The 25,370-nt window shown below is 60.3% G+C and overlaps 1 protein-coding gene and 1 long non-coding RNA gene across 2 annotated transcripts; both read left to right on the top strand.

The window, feature by feature from the left end:
* RTN4R (reticulon 4 receptor) lies at positions 1-23,673 on the top strand. Its single transcript, XM_090292458.1, has 2 exons — positions 1-253; positions 21,996-23,673. Exons 1-2 carry the CDS (start codon positions 232-234, stop codon positions 23,393-23,395), a joined length of 1,422 nt encoding a protein of 473 aa, XP_090148584.1. The 5' UTR covers positions 1-231; the 3' UTR covers positions 23,396-23,673.
* Positions 6,911-10,049, top strand: LOC149997211 (uncharacterized). The gene is made up of 2 exons (XR_016514249.1): positions 6,911-7,264; positions 9,774-10,049. It is a non-coding gene; the product is annotated as an uncharacterized LOC149997211 (long non-coding RNA).
* Positions 23,674-25,370: the final 1,697 nt, after the last annotated feature.

Genomic DNA, 25,370 nt, shown 5'->3' with positions numbered 1-25,370 from the left:
CCCATAAAACATTCATCCGCTCCCGACCCGCGTCGCCGCCGCCCTCGCCCTCCGCGCCGCGGCCCCGCCAGTTCATCTGACTGGCGGAGCGGATCGCGCCCAGCCTCGTCCCGCGGCCGGGCCGGGGCCGGGCCGGAGCGGCAGCGCCTGGATGCGGACCCGGCCGCGGGAAGACGGGCGCCGGCCCCGAAGCGACTTTCGGTCCCCGACGCGCCCCGCCCGACCCCGACGATGAAGAAGGCGTCCGGTGGAGGTGAGTGCTGCGCCGCGCCCGAGCGGGCCGCTGGGTGGGGCGCTGAGATGGGGAGGCTCTCGCGCTGCAGGGCGGGTCCCGGCTGCCCAGGCAGGCGGCAGGGTCACAGGCGGCGGTGAGGGCCACCGCAGTGCCGCGCCGGCTAGGGCCGCGGGTGCCCGGCCCCGGGAGGGCGGAGCCCGTGGCTGCAGGAAAAGTTGCCGCTTCCCGGGAAAGTTGGCAGCGGCAGCGGGGAGGAAGGCAGCGGATCGGGATGGCCACCGACGCCGGGCCAGGGCTGGGGTGGAGGCTGCCGACTGGAAGGGCGCGGTCTAGCCTTGAAGCATCCTGGCCACGATGGGGTTAATGAGCAGGTTTGCAGAGAAGTGGGTACCGAGCCGGGGTGGAGGGTGGAGGCATCGGCCTCCTCCACCCTTGCCCCGCGGACTCAGCTCAGGACATCTCCAGTCTCTGGGGTCAGGCCGCAGCGGGATGCACGGGGGCGTTGGCAACAGCAGAGGGCGTGGAGTGCGGGGTTTGCCCTGCGCTGCCCCTTCAGGGGGCCAGCGCTGAGAGGAAGCAGCCAGGCACCCTGCATCCGCAGCCGACTGCCCCGAGAGGCTCTGCTGAGAAGCTCACAGCATCCCATCCCTGGCAGGTCCTGAGAATGGGGGCTGGGGGCCCAACTGCATCCTCTGCCTGGAGAGTGCTCCCCTGGTTCCCCCACAGGCTGCCCTGCTGATGGCCACAATGCCGCAGGCTGCACACACGTTTCCTTGCACGTGCACGTGTCTACAAGGGATGTACACTTGCACATCGCATGTGCACACACATGCCAGGCTGCCCCAGTGTGCATGTGCACACATGCTGTGGTGCCCACCCGCATCCTCGCCCCCACCTGCATGCCCTTGGCCATACATACATGTACATAGCATGCTTGTTGTGATCTCCATGCTTGACACATGCCAGGGCCCCTTAGCATGACCCATTCTTGTGCCTACATGCACATGTGTTGAGGGGGAGGCTATGGGCAGCTGGAGCTCACAGATTGAGGACGTGAGAAACACATTACAAGATCCTGGACCCACCTCTCTTTGCCAACCCCCATGTCGAGGGAGTCTCCCCTTCACAGCCCCTCAGGCTTCTGTGTGTGTGTGTGTGTAACTCAGTATGCATCTGAACATGTGTGTCTGCATGCATGACCAAATGTGCCTGTGGACACATCAGCATGTGTCTCTTGGCCTCCGGGTGTAGGTGCCCCTGTGTGCCCAGGTAGGCTGTGGCCAGGTTCTGCCCAAATCTGTGGCAGAGGCCCTGGGGATGTGTGGGGCACTAGTTCAGTGCACCGGCCCAGGGTGTGAGGGGAGAGGGCTCCCAGGCACTCCTTTTCCCCCATGCTGGGGCAGTGGTAGCCAATGGGGGCTGGGACCCACCTGGACAGGAAAGGTCCATCTCACTCTGGAGGTCAACGCAGGGACAAATTGGCCAGACTCCGTGGCATGCTCAGCAGTGCCTGCTGCTCAGCCCAGCGGGGTGCAGGTCTGTGCCCACGCCACAGCTGACCCAGGGCGACATTTGGAAAGCCAGCACCTCAGCCTCTCCATGGTGCGGGGTTCCGTGGTGTGTCACCTGCCTGGGGAGCTGTGTGGGGCTCTGAGACAAGGGCGTTGGTGACTTGCTCTCGCTGCGGTAAGGAGGACTCCAGGCCAGGCCTCAGAGAGGCAGCAGCCCACTGCCCGCTCCCCTGTCATCATCAGTGTCCTTGTCTGTACAATGGGGACAAGTCAGTCATTCTTACAAGGTGGGTCCCATGACAGGGCAGACAGTGAGGCTGGCTACTTCCCTTTGTCTAAGTCTGTGTTTCCCTCTGTAAATCAGGTGCCCCCGCCCCACCCCGGTAGGAGTGAGGAAGAAGCAGCTCCCACTCGAGGACTGAGGCAAGTGGTGGCTCCTGGCTCCAGGTGTGGGATGGTAGAACAATGGCCTGGATTTGGGTCCTGGCTCAGCTGCGCATTGTGGAGTGTGACCTCGGTGTGACGGCTCACCACTCTGTGCCTCAGTCTCCTCACGTGTGACGTGGACCAGTAATCAGGAGTTATTGGGGGCACTTCAAGGCCGAGGCCCCACTGAGTTCTGACCCTAGGGCTTCTACTTTCAAAATACCCCAAAAGACCACCATCCCACCCCCATCAGCCGTTCCCACATAGAGAAGTCCTCCTTGCACTGCCACTCGGACCCCTCCCTTCTACCCATTTGCAGATGGGGAAATAAAGGCCCCTAGAGGTCACAGCGAAGTTGGGGGCATGGGCAAGTAGGGGAGCAGGGAGGGAGAGGGCACTATTGAGGTAGGAGGTGGCTCCCTACGTATTTCCCAAGCTGGAGCAGCATCTCTGCTCTGCCCCTCACCAGCAGGGAGCCTCAGTCTCTCTCTCTTTCTGTGAGGATTAACGGTCAGCTGGAGTCCTGCAGTCAGGACTGGCCCTCTCCCTGTGTTCCTGGATGTCCTGAGGGAGGACAGCCTGGCCTAGTGGGTCACAGCAAGCAAGAGGGCTTGCAGGAGGTGCTGGGGCTCCGGAGGTCCTACAATCCTAGGAGGCTGAGGGCTGGCCAAGGCCTGAACTGCTGTGCCTCCCCCATGCTCTCTGACCACCCCCCACCCCCACTTCCCTCTGCTGCTCCAGGCCCACAGGCATTGGGGGCCCCTCCTTGCTCGCTGCCTTGGCCTTGAATTCATGGCTTTGCAGCATAGACATTTCTGGCAGCTGGTATAGCACCAGGAGGGTCCTGGCTGGAGGAGGCAGGAGCCCCCCCACCCCCATGAGGAGGTTCCTGCTCTCCTGGGCCTGTCGCCAGAAAGTCTCTTTGGAGCCCCAGTCTGTGCATCTGGAAAGGGGTCGGGGGAACGGAGCACAAGGAAGAAGTTCCATGATGAATGAGTGAATGGTGTGTGAGGGAATGAGTGTGTCAGTGAGTGTGGGAAGCCTAGGGCCCTTGACTGTTCCTAGTCAATATCGTTCATGCTGCCTCACCCCCAGGCTAGTGGGCCCTGACTGATGACCCACTTTCCCCTGCCCCAGGCCAGCTGCCTGACCCTCTATGGCCACCCAGGGCCTGAGCCTCAAGGTCTGCAGGAGCCTACCTGGCCGTCCCACCTCCAGCTGTACCCAGACAGGTCCTCTCAGGGCCCATCGTCTGTACCACTCTGTGTCCCCTGCCCTGTGGCCTGGCTGCTTCTGCACCCTCGAGTGGCCCAGTCCCAGACACTGTTTGCTTACCCAGGTGCCCGTTCATTCTCTCATTTACTTATTCATTCATTCATTCATTCATTCATTCTTGGACTGTCAGGCCCTACTCTGAGCCAGGCAATGGAAGGGATGTGACCTCTGGCCTCCTGAGTTTACAGGACTAAATTCTGTGAAGGACAGGTATCCCAGAGCTGCAAGTGGAAGCCGAGTCAGAGGATGGGCACATTGTCCACACCCCCTGCATCTCCCGGCACCATCACTGGAGTGCGTGGGCCCACCAAGTCCCACCATAAGGGTGTTTTGTGCTGCAGTTTCTTCTTTTGTCGCTGTATTTTAAACATTTTGCACATCGGGAACTATTCTTGTGCACATGGGTTTTGGTGGTGTGCGCAGAGTCCCTTCCTGAGGATGCGACATCCTTTATCCAAATCTGCCTTGGCCTCTCCCACTGCCCACGGCTGTGTAGCTGGATGTGGGGGGGATCCACTCCGCACATGGAGACCCCAGTAGGTTCCCCAGAGGTGTGGTCATATCCCCCTCGCCTGACCCTGACCCCTCCCAACCTTTCCAGGGTGGGCTCTGCATGCACATATGCTTCCGTATTGATCAGGATTCCAGCTCTGGCCCCTCCAGCCACCTCCCTCCTGCCCCCTTGACACAGCCTCTGCCTTCGCTCTGCAGCTGTCCTGTTTCCACGTGAGCCCGCAGCCTTGCTCCAATGGGGGAGCATGGAGGAGGAGCCACCACGCACCTTCCCACAGCTTTGCGCACCCCGCTTCCCCCACAGACACACACACACACACACACACACACAGGACAGGGTGACCAGGCCCAGGGGGTGTAGCCGAAAGGCAGGGCAGTGGGCAGACCTGCGCCATGGAGAGGTGCTGCCTGGGCAGAGACCAGTGGGCCTGGCAGGTGGAGCTGAGCCATTGGTGACACGGGCAGCCTGGGTGGAGGAGCTGCGGTGGCAGGAGCTGACCCAGCTTGGTTCAGGCTGGCTGCTTGGCACCCTGGGGATGCTCCTCTGCGCTGCGGTCAGCACCAAGGTATTCCTAACTGGCTGTCGCAGATCACGCCAATTGAAGTTCTGTGGAATGTTGGTGGGAATTGAACAAAGGTTTCATACTCAAGCAGATTTGGGACCAGCTGGGTTAAGAGGTGCTGATGGAGCTCCTTTTGCCACAGGGCATCAGGTTTGCAAGCAGGGTGGGGAGGGCCCCTCGGTGACCCCTGTGCCACCCAGTCCAGGGCCTGGTGTGCCCAGGAATTTGTTTTGGGATACAGTGACTGAGGTACTTCTGAGGGACTGTGAAAGGGACCTTTGGGCCCCCAGCAAGCACACTGGGAATGGGTGGGCTATCTTACACAAACCCTGTAACCACGGTACCTGGCGGGTGAAGGGACCACGCTCCTCCTGGCGTGTGAGGCAATGTGCAAATTTAACCTTTGGGTTTATGACTCTATTTCTTTGCAGCAAATGTCACGGGAAATGTCAGGCTGAGGCTGAAGCTGGTAAGGGGCCCGTCAAGGAAGCGGGTGGAGTGCTGAGAGGCTCAAGCCAAGGCAGGGCTCCAAGACCCTCACCTCCTCCCAGGAGCCCTCTTGGATTGCCCCTCACTTGCCTGGGCCCAGCACCATGCCCTCGGTCTGTCCCAGCCAGCCACTGTGACCTTGCTGAGATGTTGCCTTTATTTACCTGCTGTCAGGGCCCAGATGGGGCAGACTCGGGGACCTGCCAGCAGCCTCCCCTCCAAGTCTGGGCAGCCGTTGGATCAGCCTGTACAGTGTCGGCTTGCTGTGTGACCTTGGGCAGCACCCGCTCTTTCCTGGTCACCAGAGGCCTCATTTGTAATCTACGGCTGTTGACCAACTCAATGTCTTCGTGGGTGGGAAAATGCTCCAAGTCCGAGCCGTGTGGGGTACGGTTTCTGGGGGAGGTGGGGGAGGGCTGTGTACGGGACCAGCGGGGCGGGAGGCTGGTGTGTGGCATCCTGTGGCAGCTCCAGGCACACAGTAGGCACATCTAGCCTAAGCAGAGACTGGGGCACAGGGATCCAGGACTGTGTGGAGGCTTCCGCTGCACAGTTCTCTTTGCACCAGCCTCCTCTGCCGTGGGAGGGGTGGCCCCTTTTCCTGCCTGGTCCTTGGACAGGGTGGGGTCTGGGCAGCAGGAGGGTGGGCCATTTACCCCCTGGGTGTGGCCTCCTATCCAGAACCACCTCCCCTCCCCAAAGATGTGGCTGGAAGCAGAATTCCAGAGAAAGGCCACACCTGGCCTACCACCAGGACATGCTGGGTGTCCCATCAGAGCAACCTCAGGAGTGCTGTGGGGCCCAAGGTCACACAGGAAGCGCTGCATCAGCTCTCCCACCTGCATCCACAGAGGACCCCAGCCAGGAACCTGGGAGTGGCCCTTGTGCCCACCCCGCTCTCCCCAGAGCCCTGCCAACTTCCTTCCCCTGTGCCCTCCACTGTCCGCATCCCTCCACCCACCCTGTTGAGGCCTCCCTGCTCTCTCAGGACACAGTCAGCCCCAGCCCTTGTCCTCGGAGAGCAAGAGCTGGCTGGTCAGGGCCCTGCCCAGCTACCAGGCTTCCTGAGGGATGAGGCCATGCCAGATGGTGACCAGTAAACCCGGTGGGGGCCAGGCTGGTCGGCCTCCTTGGGGATCAAGGCCAAGACCCACAGGTCAACTGAAAAAGCAGCAGGACTATCACTGTCCCCTGGTGCAGTGAGCATCCTGAGCATCCACTAGCCCAGCATATGGGTGGCCTTCCCCACATGATGGGGACTGATGGAGGGACTGAGAAGGGCCATAGGACCGTGGTTCCTGAGTATGGCCTGACAGGTGACCTCCCCCATCATTGTCTCCTGGGGAGGACCCTTTCCACCCTCAGTGGGATTAGCCAGGGTACACACTCGGGGTGGGGCTTGGGGGAGCCCTAGACAGGTCCCAGAAGCTCCCTCACTTCTCCCTCCATTCTCTCAGCAAATGCTTTCTAGCAGTATTTGTAGGCCAGCCATGTTGCGCAGCAGAGTCCCCTAGATTCTTGAGACATCTTCCACCCAAAAGGCCCCCCAGTCCCAGGGAGACACCCCAAAGCCCATAAAGTCCCCAGAAGAGAGAAGTACTGTGTGGGTGCCAGCAGGGTGGTGAGGACCCTGAGGCCCTGCCCCCCACCCCAAGGCCACACTGGCTCTCGGTCTTAAGTGCTGGAGCTGCTTTCTGAGGGGGAGGGGGATCCTGAGGGGGCAGAAGTTCAGATACTCCAGGACAGCCCACTGCATGGGGCTGCGGGGTTGGGGCCTCTGGGCTGGGCCCAGGCTGGCCCTGTGCAGGGCAAGGAGGGAGATGGGAGCCAGGTGAGGAGTTTGCGGGGGTAAAGAGGCTAGCAGAGGGAGGGGATGGTGCCCTTGGACCAGACGGCCATGGAGGCTGCTCCTGCCTGCCCAGCCCCAGCCGCAGCCAGCCCACCGCTCCGCACGCTCTGAGCCGCGTGGCCCGTGGCGCCTGCACACCAGCCGTGTCCAGGCTGCCTTTCATCTCCCTGCCTCAGCCCCAATTTATGTCAGGCAGAGGCTGACACGGGGGCAGGTGTGACAAGTGTTTGGCTTCGTGTTTGAAATTGGCAAAAGGAAAACTCTCCCCATAAAGACATTCTATCTACATACCTCCTGGATGTCACCAAGAGGACCCATCACGCCTGAGACAGATGGTGGCCCTAATGGACTCCACTCTTCACCTGCTGCCTGAGCCTCGGCCTGGCCCCTGGGGTGGCCTGAGGTGGGTGGTGGCGGTGTGTGTGTGAGTGTTCCTGTGGATTCCTCCCAACACTGTGGCTGCCTGCCTTCCCCCTGACACCTCCTGCTCACAGTCTGATACAGGCATGACCATCCCCATCAGTGACAAGGGGCCCAGGGGAGGGGGACAGTGTGCTCCTCAGGCAGGCATGGGAATTAGGGAAGGAGGGGTAGGGACCTTCACGCTGCGGTGGCAGCCCAGGGGGCCTGCCATGTGTTCACTATCCCCTCACGGCCCTGAGACCCAGGAGGGTGAAGACCTCCTGGAATATCACTCACGCAGGACCCCTTGGGCCTCCCTGGTGTCCTTTGCTGCTGAGTACCCTGTGGTGGGAGCCCATGAGCCGTAACCCCAGCCAAGCGCCACCGGCTCTGCTTGTGCACCTGCCTGCTCAGCGGCCCCTTCGGGGCTGAGTCCAGTGTTGGGGCGGGTCTGAGGGTGGTCGCCTCCGGCAAGGCTGCGGTGTGGGAGCGGTCCCACCTCTGAGGGGTGCTGTGGAGGGGCTCTGGGAAGGAGAACCCTCCCAAGGTGGTGTTTCTGAGAATGGGGGTGGGCATTCCAGAGGGGGACCCCCTGAGCAAAGGCAAGGCCCAGTGCTCCTGCCAGGGTCACAGCCTAGAGCGAGGCTGGGTCAGGCACCAGCCTGCCGTTTCTAGCCATGACCTGACCTCCCCTCTGTCAGATAGGGACCATGGTGCCTGCTGGGGGCAACAGGAGGCTCCCACAGGCTGGGCATTTCCTGTGCACTCACTGCGCCTGCCCACGTGAGCTTTGTGGGCTCTCTGCCCCTGTGAGGTGGGTCTCATTAGCTCTGTTCTGTAAGTGAGGGGAAGGTTCCAGGAGGGTGTGAGACCTGCCTGGTTCCCCACCAAGGCAGTGCCCTGGGCAGGGACCCCCGGGCACGGGGCTCCTGGAAGGGGATCCTGCCACTCGAGCACAGCCTCGCCCACCCTTTGCCAGGCAGGGCTGCCCCATCCAGTGTCAGCACATGAGACCAGACAGAACAAACCAGAAACACTTCTGACTTGACCGGTTTGTGTACATTATCCTGGGAGAAAATCTGGAAAAATACACCAGAGTTTTAAGAAAGGAGTTGTATTAATCAGCAGGCTGTCATAACAAAATAGCACAGACTGGGTGGCTTAAACAGCAGAAATTATTCATTCCCTCACTGTCTGGAGGCTGGAAGCCTGAGGTCAGGGTGTAGCAGGATTGGGTTCTGGTGAGGACTCTCTACCTGGCTTGCAGATGGCCACCTTCTCTCCGGGTCCTCACATAGCTGGAGCAAAAACCAAGTCCCATGTCTCTTCTTATAAGGGCTCCGATCCCATCTTGGGGCCACACGCCAGAACCTCATTAAACCTAATCACCTGACCAGCACCTCAAGGACTCTCCTGGGCCTGGACATCGTCAGGCAACGCTGTCTGCCTCAGGCTTGAAAAGTCTGCACCTTGCTCATAGCAGTGGGCGTTTCCTGCGTTCACAGGACAAGCGTTTATGGAACCCCCACTGTGTGCCCATCACCACCAACCTGGTCTTGTCCCATGGAGCCCCCCGCCTAGGGGGCGACCGACAGAAACAAACAGCTCAGGCACCTGCCACGTAGATCAGCAAGGTGTGGAGTGAAGTGGGCTTCCTGGAAGTGGACAGAAATGGGAGTGCCAGGAACCCTGGGGTGGGTTCACCAGAGTGCTCCCAGCCCTGGGGATTTGTCAGGTTCTGAAACCCAACCTCCCATTTGCAGAGATGACAAACCCAGGCCTGAGAGGCCAGGGTCACTGGCGGTGTCTGAGCTTAACTGGCTGGGCTGGGAGTGACCCCGCCTCATGGGCCTGCTGCAGCCCTGGGGTGGGAGGAAGGCAGCTGGGGAGGAGCAGAAGGGTGGGCGGAGCCTGGCTTCCTGTGGGCCCTGCCTGGGAGGGAGGCAGCTGGCCACCCAAAGGGTTTTTATTCCCTAAGGGGAAGAGGTGTGGAGGCCTGGGCCAGGGGCACAGCTCTGAGCCCGCTAGGACTGCCAGGGGCACTGGCCAGGGGACCAGGTCTGTCTGACCTGGGCCTGGGCTCATGCTGGGGACCCTCCTTTACTGAGCTAGAGGAGGAATAATAGGGATGGGGGCGGGGCGTTGTGAAATAATTAGGAAAATTTTTAGGAAAAAGGCAAATGCATTTTCAGGCTTAATAAAGTCAAGCCATGGTCAACCTGAGCAGGGGGAGGTGGGAGAGGCCGGCTGGGTCTTCTGGGGGCTGAAAGGTCCAGCTGCTCTGACCTCAGGCTCCATGGGGGACTGAGTAGAATGTGGCCTGCAGGTGGTGGTCCCCAACAAGGCCTTGGGCTTTGGGGGCCCCTCCCCCAGCCTGATTCTTGGCCCCAGAGCCAACTATATCCTGGGTCTTTGGCGGGGAGGGCAGTCTCCTTCTGGAGCTTCCAGCAGGCATGGGGGTGGGGGACACCACGCTGGGGTACCTGCACTGACCTCTTCCCCGTCCCCAGGGCAAATACTGAGGAAATGAGGCCACCCTCCCCAGCCCTGCCCCCAGGGCAGCCGACCCCCTCCCGCTTCCAGGAGCACCAGGCGCCTCAGCCTCAGGAAGTAGCCGAAATACACTGACCTGTTTTCCAGAAGGCAGCGGCGCCTCCTCTCCCACCCTGGATGGTGAGAAGCCGCCAATGATTTCCATCCCAAATTGATTTCAAATAAGGAAGAGTTATCACACACAATCATATAGGAATAATTTATCACTTGTTAATAAAAGAGCAATTACTTATTCACGTCGCCCCTGCCTGTGTGCCGTGGGTTCAGTTGCAGACATGTGATTAGGGCTCTCACAGAAGCCAGAGGAAGATTGTGCTCAGCCAAGGCCAGAGTGAACCCTTCCACCCTCCCTGGGGGCCACGAATGCAGGAGGCTCCTGCTGGGTTTATCCACTGGACTCCCTGCTCCTGAGGGTCCTCAGCGTCTGGGACCAGATCAGATCAGATCTAGGAGGTGGGAGCTGTGCAGAGGTGAGGAGGGCTCAGGAGAAGTGGCTGCCTGGTGGCAGCAGGACTATGGACGGCCTGAGCACGCAGATGGATTTTCAGGCTGGAAGCTGTCCCTTCAAGTGTCTGGATTTCAGAGGCTTCTGGAGCCAAGAGCCTGGAACATCTCTAGGGACTGAAGGCGTCCTCAGCCACCCTTGGCTGAGCAGGAGCTGAGGGTCTTGTCCCTGCCCCAGACACCAGACCAAGCTCCGCTGGACCTCTCACAGCCCCACTTCCTCCTGCACCTTGAAGTCACCTGCTTCTGAAGACACCCATGTTCGTCTCTTCCTTCTGGCACATACACTTTATTTTCTTCTTTTTATTTATCTCTCTCTCGGAGATTTCAGGACCAAACATGCAGCCTTTTTAGAACGATAACACTGTGGTCAACCATATCTTGCTCAAAGTTAAAACCTGCACCCAGGCCTCGGAGGCTGGTCTGGAGAATCAGCGTGCAGTCCTGGGATGTAGCCACTGTTGCCTTGTTCCTTATTTTCCCATGTGGTTCCCTTCACATTTCCATGGCTCCTGCCCTAGTTCCCTCTTCTTCAGCACATTCCCCAGCCTCTTGCTACTGTCGGTTACATTCATAACCAGTGTTTCCCAGCCTGGGTCACACAAATAAATGCTCTTTGCCACCCAGCCACAGAAGGGTACTTCGGTGACTTTCTGCTCTTATATGGCCTTTTGTTTTTCCTGGAGTTTACGGTTGACTTTGTCTTTTTTTCCTCTTGTCCCATCTGCTGCCGTTATGCACTTACTCTTCTCCATGTCAGGCATTCTACTGGTTTCCTTCACCTGGGCCAGGGAGCTATAGACTCCTTATAGCTGCCCAGGGCTTCACTTTATCCCTCAATGTTTCTTGGGCCCCATGTTTTCCTCCTTCGGGGTTTATGTTCTGTTTTAGCTGACACAGCCCTGGCAAACTCTCTAAGGAAGACACAGTGAAGGATCCACCCTGAGTCCTCGAATGTTAGCAAGTCTATTCAAGTTGCATCGGCCTGGCCCAGAATTCCATGTTGAACATGGGTTCCCCTCACAGCTTTGAAGCCATAGCAATAACAGTTGGGCATTCAGGGTGCTGTGGGGAAATCTGATGCCATGCCGCTTTTTCTCTGGGTGCTTCAGGACTCTCTCGACCTTCAGAGGCCTGAAGTCACGTGGTGAATGTCATTCGTTGTGCTAGGCACTTGCCCAATGGAAGGCCAGGTCTTCTGCTCTGGGAGATTTTCTGGTATTATTTCTTCGATAATTTTTTTCTCCTTGATTTTCTCTGTTTTCTCTCTCTGAAACTCCCAATAAGACAGATGTTGGACCTATATATTTGTCTTCTGAAGATCATCATTTCTTCCCCTCTTTCTCTTTTTGTTATTATTTTTCTAAGACTTCCTTGACCTTGCTTTCCAACACTTCTATTGATTTTTTTTTTTAATTTTAGCAATTCTATTTTTAACTTCCAGGCACTCTTCTTGTTTTCCGATGGCTCCTTGTTCGTAGCACCCTCTTCTTGTTTTAAATCCTCTTCTACCCCTACAAGGACACTGATCAGATTTTTCCGAACTGGTATCTGTTCCCCACACTATCTGCTTCCTCTAGAGCCATTTTTCCCTCTTGTCTCCATTGTTGCCTTTTCCAGACCCCTGGTTGTCTGGTCACATTTGGTCGGGAAGCACTCAAGGTGATCGGATGCTCTGCTGAGAGTCGAGCTTGTTGACGCAGGATATGGGGGACCAGGTGAGAGCCACTGTCAGGGAGACCCTTTCTCTGGGCGTTTCTTCACGGCAGCAGCCCCGACGCCCTGTTCCATGCCCCTGTCGGCTCTCAGCATGTATATCTTACCCATCTTCGTGGGTCTCAGAGATGCACCCATCTCCCACACGGGTGGTGGGTGGGCAGGGAAGGGGACCAACGAGTGTGCCAGGTGTGGACAGGGCTCTCTCATGAGGCGAGGCAGTCTGCCCTGAGCTCCGGGCTTACCTGCGAGCCTGCACTCTCCGCTGAGGCTGCGCTCAGCGGAGGAGGGGAAGTGGCTCTGGGTGTGCTTGTAGCTCAGCCTGGCTGCTCTGCCCTCCTCCCACCCAGACACAGCCTCTCCTGGATAAAGTGGGGCTGGCAGGCCAGGCTGCAGCGGCCTTGGACTGCCAGAAGCAGACAGTCAGCATGGATCTCACCTCCCCTGACTCCTCACCTGAGGCAGTCTGACCAGACCAGATTAGCAGGGGCCCCACACCAGCCTCCAGGGAGGCAGAACTCTGGCCACAGAGCAGGGCCCCAGGTGTAGGTGCTTAGGGGGTTTCCAGGATGGAGGTGCCTTGGGGCCCCTGGGCAGCAGATGCTGGTCCATCATCATCCTCAACAGACTCAGAGCAGGTCGGCATCTTCCCCAGACACTCGGGAAAGGAGTCCAAGCTCGCAGCCGAGCCCAAAGCTGCCAGACCCCGGGGCCCACCTGAGCAGCCCAGGGAACAAGAAGCATGGACTGAGGACAAGGCGTTGTGGGGATCAGGGAGCCCAGAGCCTGCTGGCCCACTGCGGGGTGGGAGGTCAGCTGCCCCTTCCTGTTGTGTGGGTCTCTGGGACTCGGGGCCTGCTGTGGTCTCTGGGACTGTGGGGGTGGAGTCTGGGACCCTGTCACTGGCCTCGCTGGTGCCCTGTGGTCACCTAACCTCTCTGAGCCTCACTGCCCTGTCCGAGGAGGGGGGTTGGCAGCCACCCCTCCTTGTGCTGTGGGATGTGGGGAAACCTCCAGGAATGAGGGAAGTCTGCACCTGGGGCCATTCCCAGGGAGGCCAAGGGTCCTGTTTCTCCCCTTCCTTCCTGCCCTGGTGGGTGCTGTGTGAGGAGGGCGTGACGGTGGGCTGGCAGGAGAGAGGCTCATCTAAGAAGCCCCTGTGCGGCATCAAGGCGCTGACGCTGGAATGCAGTGTCCCTGGGCCACTGCCCACCGCTTGCTCACCTCTGGAGCTCCCTGCCCCTGTGTGAGACTGGCTGCATTCCCAGTGGGCCCCGGGTCACCCGAGACCCTGGCGGCCTGTGATCTCAGGGCCTTGCGCGGGCCTGGTGTGATGACAACAAGGACTGTGGGCCTCCCCAGCTCACTTTCCATTCAAGATCCTGGCAGGGGATCTGCAGGATGGCTTAGGGAAGCCTGCTGACTGAGAGCCCCACCCCCGGGCGCCTCTCTTCTTCCCTAGACCAAGTCGCCCCATCTTTGTCCTTACATGGGAAGATCCCATCAACCCAGGCCTGATTCCTGACATCCTGGGAAGGGCATCAAAACCAACCAGCTGCTTCCCCTCCTCCCAGCCCAAATGCACAGGGGGATGCTGGTTGGTCAGCGAGCCACCCTCAGGGCAGCCTGGCCACAAGAGCCCCGGAGGAGGGCACGTTATCCTGAGGTGGCTGGATTGGTGTGGAGAGGCTGTGGCCGCAGAGCCCCCCTGCCCACCCAGAACCACCTCCCTGTAGACATGTGTCCCCAAAGCGCCGTCCTCTTCCTCCCAAGCAGGGACTGTGGGGGTCAGTGCCTCCTCCTAGTGCCTGGAGATACCTGCTCCTCACAGCCAGTTTTGTTCGGGTTTCAAGTTGTCTTCGTCTGTGAGTGTTTGACTGCCAGCCTCCTGACAGCCTCTTTAGCAAAATAATTGTTGTTCCTTTGACCCGCGGGCTGCTTCAGGTCCACCTTCTCGCCTCACCACCCTCCAGCCCATGCGATGCCGCCAGCTCCATTCATTCCAGCTCTGTGGCCTGGGCGGCACAGTGGCCTTCTCTGACCCCTGGTTTCCTTATCGTTGCATGGGGGCTCGAGTGAGCTCATGAGGCCGCGGTGGGGGGCGGGGCGGGGTGAAAGCAGCAGCACCCACAGGCAGCAGGCATTCACCACGCTCCTGTCCCAGGCCAGGTTGGCAAACTAATTTTCTAAAGGGCCACATGCTAAATAATTTCTGCTCTGTGGGCCACATGGTGTGTTGGGCCACTCCACGCAGCTGGGTGGCCCTAAGCAGCCACAGCAAACACACAGGTAGGGCTGCCCACCCACAACACGTTCTTCACAAAGCCAGGCAGCAGCCAGTGGCCAGTTTGCTGGATGCCAGTGGAACAGAGGCACAAGGGCCCACAGGCTCTGACAAGGGTTTCAGTTTGGCCACCTGAACGGTAGCCTGGCCTTGGCGGGTGGGGACTCGGATAGGAGACTCTCAGGCTGAGGAGGGTCATTCGCTGCCTCTCGAGACCCTCACCCCCGGAAAGCAGTGGATCCCAGGATGCTCACCAGTCCACACTGGGTTTCTCCAGAGTCTCAGCAGGCACTGCTCCCATGCTCACCACCGCGGCTCGGTTTCAAAGCCCCCAAGCAACTGCCGATGTTAAACCCTTCACACAGAGGCCCACATCTCCCTGGCCCGGGGTTTGCCAGTGCTCAGCTATTCTGGGACAGCTCAGATGGGCTGCAATCCAGCTGCTCCCTCCAGACCGGGGCTGATCCCAGAGGCAAATAGACAAGGGCCTCCCAAGATGTGCACTTGTCTTTTCATCGCAGAATGTATCTCGCTCGAACAGAGGCTGACTGCCTTCCTGTCGGTGATGTTTGACAAGTGCTGAGAGCACGTGGGGATGTGCCCTCTTGTCCTGGCTCCTGTTTGCCCAGCATCACCACAGCACCCCCTCTGCTGTTCGGTGACTCACCCTTGTGCCTTAACCCACCGAAGCCTCGGCAACTGAAGGTCCAGGAGTGTACTACAGCATGCACCCCAAGTGTGCGTTCCTATAGCGTGCACCCCCAGTATGCAGTCCTACTGTGTGCACCCTGATTGTGCACTCATGCACTTTGCCCTGTAGGCAGCTGTTACTCAAAAGAATGGCCAGCTTTGTGTAAGTGGCAGATGCAGGTTCCTGGGAAGAGGAGGGGTGGGTGAGGGAGGAAGGCAGGCCCCAGCACTGTCGGCACTGCCAGGCCAGGCGCTCGGTCCTGGACAGGAGCGGGTGGTGGGAAGGAGTCAGGGGGGCAGATGGGAGTTGGGGCAGGAGTGCCCTTCCTAAGCTCCCCAGGGCAGGGGCATGTTGGCCACTTGCCGGTTCCTCGTAAGTGTTCTCCGGGAACTCAAGCCTGTGATGGTTGCTGGAATCAATTAGCCGAGGGACTGTGATGAACTGGTTTCGGAAACAGAATTCTCCAGGTGATTAGGCAGCAGGTGTTTGCTGGTGGCCTGGTGGAATGGCAGGGATGCTGGATAAGTCCCTGGGGCTGGACCGATTTCCAGCTGGACAGAGCCTCCAGATGCTGGCATTCAGCCCCTAGCATGGGGGTCCCTGGGGTGGGGTCCAAGGGAGGCGGGCATGTGGAGACAGGTGAGCTGGACAAGGCAAGGTTCCAGAGCCTTTCAGGCCAGAAGCCCAGCTTTATCCAAGTCTTCAGGCCAACGGTCCTGATCATCATACCCCCTGCCTGGACCTCGACCCTGGTATCCCCTGACATCTGGTGCCAGCTCAATGTTCTGTGACACCTTAAATTTTCCATGTGGCACAAGCCATTGGGGGGGGTGGTGGTGACCGCCTATGGTCATCCTAGTCCTGGATCACAACTGTCACAAGCCCAGCTCTGTGTCCTGGGCTCAGGCCTGCAGTGCCCAGCGCGTCAGCTGATGCAGTTTGCTGAGCAGGTGAGAGTCGAGTGAGAGCGAGGCCCCAGCGCAGGGCGCTCCCTCTGCCTCTCGCTCTCAGGCGGGCCAGGACCCTCCCCTGCAGACCTCAGTTTCCTTGCCTTGAAAGGGTCCCTGGGCTGCCCTCCCAGGTGCTGTATTGTTTGGCAATTTTGAGGGAGAATGGAGCTCGGGTTTGAGGTGAGGGTGATGCGTAAGGTGGGGATGGGGGGGTTTGAGGTGAGGGTGATGCGTAAGGTGGGGATGGGGGGGTTTGAGGTGAGGGTGATGCGTAAGGTGGGGATGGGGGGGTTTGAGGTGAGGGTGATGCGTAAGGTGGGGATGGGGGGGTTTGAGGTGAGGGTGATGCGTAAGGTGGGGATGGGGGGGTTTGAGGTGAGGGTGATGCGTAAGGTGGGGATGGGGGGGTTTGAGGTGAGGGTGATGCGTAAGGTGGGGATGGGGGGGTTTGAGGTGAGGGTGATGCGTAAGGTGGGGATGGGGGAGCTTCAACCCTTTACTGCCCAGCAAGGCCTTTCGTCTACCTGGCACCATGACCTTAGGAATCCTACTAGCCCTGGGGCTGTGAGCGAGTGGCAACTCGCTCAAGTGTAAAATGGGTAAATAAGCCGGACCTGTAGGAAAGTTGGCAGACAGAGGGGCCCAGCCTGGGCCTGGCCTGCTGGCCCTGGGTGCACCTGTGCCCATGCAGAAGGCTGGTCCTGCTGGCCGGCCTGAATCTCTGTGCGACATCAGGCAGGCCCTGCGCATGCTGGCCTCAGTTTCCTCCACTGCACACGGCTTGGCCTGGGCCCAGCACCCTCCTGCCACGGTGGTGACTTGGTCCATTTTCGACCTGGCCTACCCCTGCAGCCACTACCCTGAGAAGATTGATTAAGGCACTGGGGAACGCAGGGTGTCAGCCACGCCCCTTCCAGGGTGGGCTGCCCCCAATGGAGCTGCTACCGCTCTCCTCCCTGGGCACCTGGGGCTGTGGAAGCAGCCTGGGAAACGCAGTGAACATGCGCACCGCCCCTGTGCCTGTGAGCGGGCCCCGGGACGAATGGAAGGTAGACGTGAGTGTGAGAAGTGCGTGAGGGGCAGATGGGAGACAGGATGGGTGGGTGCGCCAGTCAGCGATGAGGGCTGGCGGGGCGGGCGGTGCGGGAGCAGGCAGGGGAGCGGCGCAGCTGCCCTGACCCTCTGCGGCATGTGGACGCCACTGGCACCACCCCCACCTGGAGCTATTTCTGGCCTTGGTGTGCTGAGCTGTGGCCTCCTGCTCTGCCTTGCAACTGCGGCCTGTGACGCGACCCTCCAAGGGATGTTCTTGGTGTTCGAGAGGGTCCTGAGTTGACCAATGTCATGGCTATGCGATAGCTGCCCAGCCCCACTACAGCCTACTGACCCCAGACTGCTGGGGTCAGACTGCTGGGGTGGGGGAGGCAGGTAGCAGATTGGAGTCTCCCTAGAAATGTCCCCTCCCAGACACCAATGGCACAGGAGGGAGCCATGCGCCCCTGACACCCATCCTCGTCCTCACAGCCTGGGTCCGAATAACTGCTAAGGTCCCACGGTAACCACTCTGCAGGCTTGGGCTGGACACACTGTAACTCCTTCCCTCTCCCCCTTTCCTCCTGGACCTTCTCCAGTGAGAGCAGGTCAGGGCTGAACTACTCTCTGCCTCAGTTTCCTAATCTGTAAAATGGGTTCATGATACGAAAAAGAAAATTGATTCCTGTGTAGCTTGGACTCACACCTTTTATATCAGCTGGTGGACCCTCATAACAACCCCTGAGGTGGGAGTCTCTGCTACCCTATTGTAATGTGGAACCACTGTTCTGGGACTCTGGGGCTGCCAGGCCCTGTGCTATCTCTGTGGCCTCACTGGGTGGAGCAGAGGCGTCCCCATGGGACCTCAGGGGAACTGCACCCAGGCATACCTCAGCCCAGGTTGAGGGGCCCCTGGCATGGTGGGGGCTAGGATACATACCAAAGACCTCTCTCCTGGGCCTGCAGTTCCTACTCCTGAGCTGCTGACCTCAGCCACCGCCTGCTCGATGCCCATTGGTTCCTGCACCTGGTGGCGAGTCCCCAGAGTTTCCTGCCCCTGCTGGCTCTCCTTCGGGCTCCCCTCCCTTTTCCTCCTCTTTTCTCCCCTCTCCACCTCCTTCCTCCTCCCCCGCTATTCCTCTCCAGGTTCCCATCGCCCTCTGTCCCAACACAGCAGCCATGAAGGGGAGCCTGGGTCCTTCACTGCGCAGGAGCTGGGGCAGGGTGAGCAGTACGGGTGTCCTGTGGGGCCACAGGATGCCCCCCAGGCTCCTGGCCTGAGGCTCTATGACCCCCTTGACTGTCATTTGTGCCCCATTTGGTAGCCGAGACAGTAGAGACCCCAACTAGAATCCAGTCATCGTTCTACCCTCCTCCCAGGCAGGAGTGGCAAGCCCTCCCCCAGCCATGGCCCTGTGTTCACTGCTTCTAAGCCAGACCGGCTAAGGCAAGAGCCGCTCCATGTGGAGGGTGCTGCTCTGAGGCCTCAGGGAAGAGACCAGGCTTCAGGGATGGAGGGAGAGGGACTGGTTTGGTTTTCTGTGTGTAGCTCAGGTGGCCTGGCAGCCTGCTGTGGGGCCATGACGGTGACAGGGGCCTTGAGAGACATGTTATGCTCTGTTTTCCTGCATGTGCCATGGTTTCCATGTACGTGCGCTGTGGTTTCCATGTGTCTGAACCAGAGCCGCAGCGGGGCTGTTTGCTCACCGCACGTGCCCGGAGGCAGGCTGACGCTGGCACTGAGGCCTGGGACCCAGCAAGGCTGGGCACAAGTGGGAGACGAGCTGAGGGCAGGCAGGCGACCAGGCTGCAGCCAGTGGGCAGGGGAGGGGGTGCAGCCTGGGGCCCCTGATGGACAGAGGGGAGCAGCAAGGGTGCGAACCCAGAAGCCAGAGTGGCGGGGTTGCAGGGGCTGCAGCGGCCAGAGGGATGGAAAACAGGATGAAGGGAGAAGCTGAGGGGACAGGTGGGAGGCTGGGATGGGGAAGGATGGGGAGATAGGACAGGGGAGGTCTTTTAGGGTCGGGAGGGGCTGCAGCCCACAGTGGGTGTTGGAGGCGTCAGGTGAGTGGCTGAGCCCAGCCCCTGGGGTGGGGTCAGGGGATGCTCTCCCATTACCTGGCTTGGCCTCCAGTGTCCCCAGGGTCCTTGCTGTGAATATGAACCCACACTGCAAAGTTTGGTTTGAATATCATAAAAAGATGCCCCCTTCTGCTTGCTCAGCAGAGGGGTTGCCATGGAGACCAGTGGGCAGGCCCCTGGGGGGCCGGGCTGGAGCCAATTACCGTGGCTGCAGCGCTGAGAGAGCCCACCACCAGCTCCTGCACTGACGGCAGGGCCCACGTGCAGAAGGACTGAGCCTCAGAAGTTGGTTTCGGAAAAGCAGTTGGCTCAGCGGGAGCCGTGTCTTTGTGCTGGATGCCCTCTGCTGGCAGGGCTGAGCTGCTCAGCCGCTCTGCCAACTTCCGCCACCCCTGGTGGTTTGGCCAAGCCTGGAACCTTGCTTGGGGCATTCTTAGAGTGGGTGTAGCCCCAAGCTCACAGTCTCCTGGGGGCCCAGGCTGGGGCAAGCTGGAGGTCAGAGCAGCCAACCCCCACTTCTGGTGACGTCAGCAGGACCTGACACCAACCTAGGTCACAAACGCTAGCTGCAGGCCTGGGAGCCACAGGACACAGTACTATCTGCTCGGTGAGGTGGCAGACATGGTCATGAGGGGTAGCTGGTGACATAGCCGGTCGGTAGTGTGGCCTGGTCAGTGGTGTGGTACAGTTGGTGGCAGGATCAGAGCCAGGCCGGTGAGTACCTGGGGCCCCACCCCACCCTACCCTAGGCCTCGAAGACAGGAAGTGCTGTTTTCCTAGCACAGTTACATCCCATGACAGCAGGTGAGATGCTGGTGGGAGCTGGTATAACAAGGCCTGACTTCCCAAGGAGGCCCCGTGAGGAGAGAGCCAGAGAGGGTGTCAGCGGTATAAATAGAGCAACTGCCGAGGTGCCCCTCACAGCCTCCCATGCGTGGCCAGCTCAGGAGGGGTACCCAGGACTTGGGGGATCCTGGGCCTGGCCTGCCTCTCTGGATCCCCATCCTGGGGCTGCCATGTCCCCAACAGCCAACAGGAGACAGAGGATGTCCCCACACTGTGGGAAGTGGGCATCCAGGACCTAGGGACTGGAGTCTGGGAGGGCACACCCCTTGTGATTACTTGTGTGCACATGCCAGCTTGCTGGGGCTCTGAGCTTAGGGTGAGCATTTGGACCAGCCCAGGCAGAGAGGACCCAGAATGGGTGGGGGATCCCAAGGTCATGGTTCTGGGTGGAGGAAGCTAGCCTGTGGTCCTCTTCTTCCTCCCTCCCTGCTTCTTCCCCAGCACTCAGCCAGCTCATATCTGCAGAATCCCGCTCTTTGTTAGCTGCCAAGGAAGGTATTAGCTGATAACTCAAATGTTAGTTGATAAGCCATAACCCTCCTAGGGGGATTCACATTTTAACAGTCACTCTTGAAGGCAAAAGGAACTTCCAGCATTCAAAGATGGGAGCTCTAATGGTGGGCTGATAGGCACTGAGCTTAGCGTTGTATGACCCTCCTGGTGAGACCAGGGCCAGGTGTGTTGCCTCAGGAGGGGTCTTCTGCCTGTTATAGGTCACTGGTGAGGCCACGGGTGTGTCTGGCCCCTCCGAGGAGGAGGAAGAATGGGGGTGTAGCCCCCTAGGGCTGGAGCGGGCCCCCGAGAATGTGTCCGATGGGAGGGTTGAGGGAAGCTGGGACTGTGCAGATGGTCGGGCTGGTAAGTATTAGCTCCTGGCCTGGGGAGGAGATCAAACAGTGAATGAGGCTGTGGGGAGGAGGCGACGGAAGGTGTTTCATGCCGAGGCAGGAAGCTCTCCAAGCGTCTGTGAGTCCCCGTGGAAGAGGGAACAGCCTGCCCGCAGGGGGTTCACCCTTCTGACCTCTGGATCCATTTACCCTCAGATGTCCAGCCTCCTGGTCCTGTGATAGAGTTGCTCTGGGCCGGTTGGTGGGACCCCAGACCCCTGCAGAAGGGACACTGGGGGCTGTGGCTGCCACCAAGGTGTCTGCAGTTTCCTCATTAAAGCACGGCTCCCTGCGGCAGTGAGGCCTCCACAGAATTGGGTCATCCTGGGGCCTCAGCCTGTCCCCTAGTCTGGGCAGAGCACAGGTCTGAGCCATAGCTCCATTCGCCTTGTAACCTGGGAGGGCCCAGCAGCTGATGACTGGGCGGACCTGGGCATGAGCTCGGCACGGGGATCCTCGGAAGGTGCTCTGCCAGTCTGGCCCTCGAGTGGCTGCCAAGAGCCTCTCTCCCAGCCTGGCTTTTGGGCTGATGGGCCTGGGGACAGGCCAGGGACAGTTCTGGGGCCAAGAGGGTCAATGGGAAAGCCTAGGGGACTGTGCACGCATGAGTCCCAGGAAGGTATCTGCAGGTGTGAGTGTCCGTCCCGGGAAGCCTCCGCTGGGACCCGACTAACTTGAGTGGCAGGGTTGCTAGCATGCCGGATCGTGTATTTGAGCTCTGGGCAGGATGGCATGGGGCATCTGCAGGCAAGTTTCCTGGCGTGGAACAGCCCAGCGTCTGGCTAGCACCCATGGTGGGGGAGCCCTGGTGGCTTGTAGCCATGGGGCCTCAGTGCAGTCAGCAGGGGCTCAGCTGAGCCAGGCAGGATCCCAAAGCGGGAGTGGTTGATGTGCCTCAGGCAAGATTGTTGCCTGGAGGGCTGTCACCTGACGGCACATGTTCCTTGAACACATTTCCAGCTGAGGTTGGAATACCAGCCTTTAGCACCAAGGCCTTGTCTGCTTCCAGAGAGCGTATGATTCCCCCAGCAGGTTTGGTGCAGCGGCTTCTGCGAGGCAGGCAGAGCAGGGATCACAGCACCTGAGTTTCCAGGGGTGACAGCGTGTCCTGGGGCAGCCTGGTTCCAGCACAACCCCCCGCCTCCCAGGGCTCCCTGCCAGCTAACTGCCCTCTCCTCTGCCCACAGGGAGCCGGCTACTGGCCTGGGTGCTGTGGCTGCAGGTGTGGCGGGTGGCAGCTCCATGCCCAGGAGCCTGTGTGTGCTACAGCGAGCCCAAGGTGACAACCAGCTGCCCGCAGCAGGGCCTCCAGGCCGTGCCTGCTGACATCCCAGCAGCCAGCCAGCGCATCTTTCTGCACGGCAACCGCATCACGCACGTGCCGGCAGCTGGCTTCCGTGCCTGCCGCAACCTCACCATCCTGTGGCTGCACTCGAACGCGCTGGCCCACATTGACGCCACTGCCTTTGCCGGCCTGACCCTCCTGGAGCAGCTGGACCTCAGTGACAATGCGCAGCTGCGTGCCGTGGACCCCACCACCTTCCACGGCCTGGGCCGCCTGCACACACTGCACCTGGACCGCTGCGGCCTGCAGGAGCTCGGCCCCGGCCTGTTCCGTGGCCTGGCTGCTCTGCAGTACCTTTACCTGCAGGACAACGGGCTGCAGGCGCTGCCTGACGACGCCTTCCGAGACCTGGGCAACCTCACCCACCTCTTCCTGCATGGCAATCACATCCCCAGCGTACCCGAGCGCGCCTTCCGTGGCCTGCACAGCCTCGACCGCCTCCTGCTGCACCAGAACCGTGTGGCCCGCGTGCACCCACACGCCTTCCGTGACCTCGGCCGCCTCATGACGCTCTACCTGTTCGCCAACAACCTCTCTGCTTTGCCTGCGGAGGCCCTGGCGCCCCTGCGTGCCCTGCAGTACCTGCGGCTCAACGACAACCCCTGGGTGTGCGACTGCCGGGCGCGCCCGCTCTGGGCCTGGCTGCGGCAGTTCCGTGGCTCCTCCTCCGAGCTGCCCTGCAGCCTGCCCCGCCACCTGGCTGGGCGAGACCTCAAGCGCCTGGTGGCCACCGACCTAGAAGGCTGCGCCGTGGGTGCCGGGCCTTCCCGGCCTGTCTGGACTGGTGGGCCAGCCGACGAGCAGCTGATGGCGCTTCCTAAGTGCTGCCGGCCAGTGGCTCCAGACAAGGCCTCGGTGCTGGAGGCCGGCAGTCCAGCTTCGGCTGGCAATGCACTCAAAGGACGTGTACCATCCGGTGACAGCCCTCCAGGCAACAGCTCTGGCCCGAGGCACATCAACGACTCCCCCTTTGGGATCCTGCCTGGTTCGGCTGAGCCCCCGCTAACCGCACTGCGGCCCCAGGGCTCTGAGCCACCAGGACCCCCCACCGTGGGGCCTCGCCGGAGGCCAGGCTGTTCCCGAAAGAACCGTACTCGCAGCCAGTGCCGTCTGGGCCAGGCGGGCAGTGGGGGCAGTGGCACCAGCGACACAGAGGGCTCAGGTGCCCTTCCCAGCCTTGCCTGCAGCCTCGCCCCCCTTGGCCTCACGCTGGTGCTGTGGACCGTGCTGGGGCCCTGCTGACCAGCCTGCAGAAGAGATCGAGGCCTTTCTCAGTAGCCAGGTGTGTGTACATATGGGGTCCCCTCCACCCTGAGGCCAGCACCGGAGAGCTGGTGCTGTCCCTGACGGACGCCTTCCACCCACCCACCCCATCTCCACTCCATCATGTTTACAGGGAGCAGGGGCAGTGTTTGTTCCAGAACACCGCCTCCCACCCGGACTGCGGGATACAGAAATATGCATTTTATTTTATTTGTGTAAAAATATTGGGCAATGTGGAATAAAGAGCTCTTTTTTAAGCCGTGGCCTCTCAGGCTGTGGGTGCTATGGGCAGTGAGAGGTGAGGTGGGCCCTGAAGGTGTAGCCCTGCCCCATCACAGCCACACAGAAGCCCCGAGACAGAAAGGAGGTCTCATCCATACAAGTGGTGCAGTCAGGGCTCTGGGCAGCTGGGACCATCTCAGCCCAGCAGCAACCGTGATGGTCACTAGGGACGCAGGTGCCCTTGCCCACCCCATCCATGCTGGGCTGATAACCGCATTCCAGGAGAGGTGTGTGTCCAGCACAGACTACACATCAGCCAGGGGAGCCAGATGGGGCTGCCTTTGTGGGGACATTTGCTCTAGTGCCACAGCAGGTCCCTGGAGGTCCCCGTCTCCCACCCCAACCAGCCTTGCCCCAGTGCCCCCCCCCCCCCCCCCAGCTCCCAGGTGACTTGGAATGTTCCCAGCAGGATCTTGCGCAGGTGGGCCGAAGGGCTGAGGTGTGAGGCCAGCTCCCTCACTCTAGGGGCCTGGCAGGGGCTGTGTGCACCCTCACAATGCTTCCTGTGGTCACACATGATACCTGCAGTCACACCTGCACAGTCTTATGCCCAGGGCACCTGCACGTACACCATGGTACACCCCAGACACAGGCCCACGTGGGTCTGCATACCCCTGTACATTCATATGGACACATAACACGCACACACAGGCAGGGCAGGGCCCTCACATGGACACACACGTGCATGCGCACACAGCACAGGCAAAAATATGCACATGCACGTTTCCTTAAGGCCTGGCTGGTGAGGACTCAGAAAGAAAGGGGAGAGAGGACACGTGTGGAGGCTTCCCTGTCCTCCTCAGGCAGGGACCTGTCGGAGAAGGGAGGAGGAGAGCACAGATTGGGGAGGGAGGGAGGGGAGGGTTGCTGGTGGAGCCAGATGGCCAGGAGGGCCGCTGGGGCTGCAGAAGCCCACGGGAGGGAGGCAGGAGAGGCAAGGACGTGTTCAGCACCCAGGCCCCTTCTCTGTGCCTCGGTGGGGCTCAGACCCTCCCTTCACTACCCATAGTGTCAGGGCATTGTGTGTGTGAGTTGGGGATGGGGGTGGGGTGCCCCTGCCTCTCCTGCATGGCCTTTACCCCTCTTCAGCTGGGTCCTCTCACACACCCCATCTCCTCTTCCAGACCCTTGGGCCAGGGCACCCTGGTACTGCCCACCTCTGTGTGGTCCCAGCAGTCTGCCCCTCTGTACAGTGGGTGCTGGCATGTCCCAGCTCCAACACCCTGAGCTTGCCCCAGGGCTCAGAAGGGGCAGCTCAGGTGAGCCCGACACAGGCTCCCGCCCCAGCCCCTCTAGGCCCAGGAAACCCCAGAGTCCCCCTTGAAAGCCCCCAAAGAGGCAGCTTGTGGACTCTGGTGTCAAGGTGTTGGGTTGCCTCGGGCCTGTGCCTGAAGGTCCACCATCGGTGCTCCCAGCTCCCCATCCTTGTGGGTGCACAGCCAGGAATCTGCCAGTGCCTGGGCATCATGGGCAGAGGCAGAGCCTGGGCAAGAGTTTCTTCATCCGTTTTTCTCCTGAGCAGCCGCTGCTATGCCCAAGAAGACGCAGCCACACTGCTCGGTATGAGAAGGGGCAGGGCTCCAGGCTGAGGCTGTGGGGCTCTGGCACCACGTGGCGGCCCCTGACAGCCAGGAAACCGCAAACACCCATTTGCAAAGGGCTTCGAGGCCCA

Source organism: Furipterus horrens, unplaced genomic scaffold (assembly GCF_987537825.1).
Source record: "Furipterus horrens unplaced genomic scaffold, mFurHor1.1.pri manual_scaffold_11, whole genome shotgun sequence".
In the NCBI taxonomy this organism is placed as follows: Eukaryota; Metazoa; Chordata; class Mammalia; order Chiroptera; family Furipteridae; genus Furipterus; species Furipterus horrens.
This window is presented reverse-complemented; position numbering and strand designations above follow the sequence as displayed.

Bases quoted from the DNA above. Each gene is read 5' to 3' on its own strand.
- RTN4R (XM_090292458.1), top strand. From the start codon at position 232: ATGAAGAAGGCGTCCGGTGGAG. The intron at 254-21,995 runs GTGAGTGCTGCG...CTCTGCCCACAG, and splicing joins GAAGAAGGCGTCCGGTGGAG to GGAGCCGGCTACTGGCCTGG.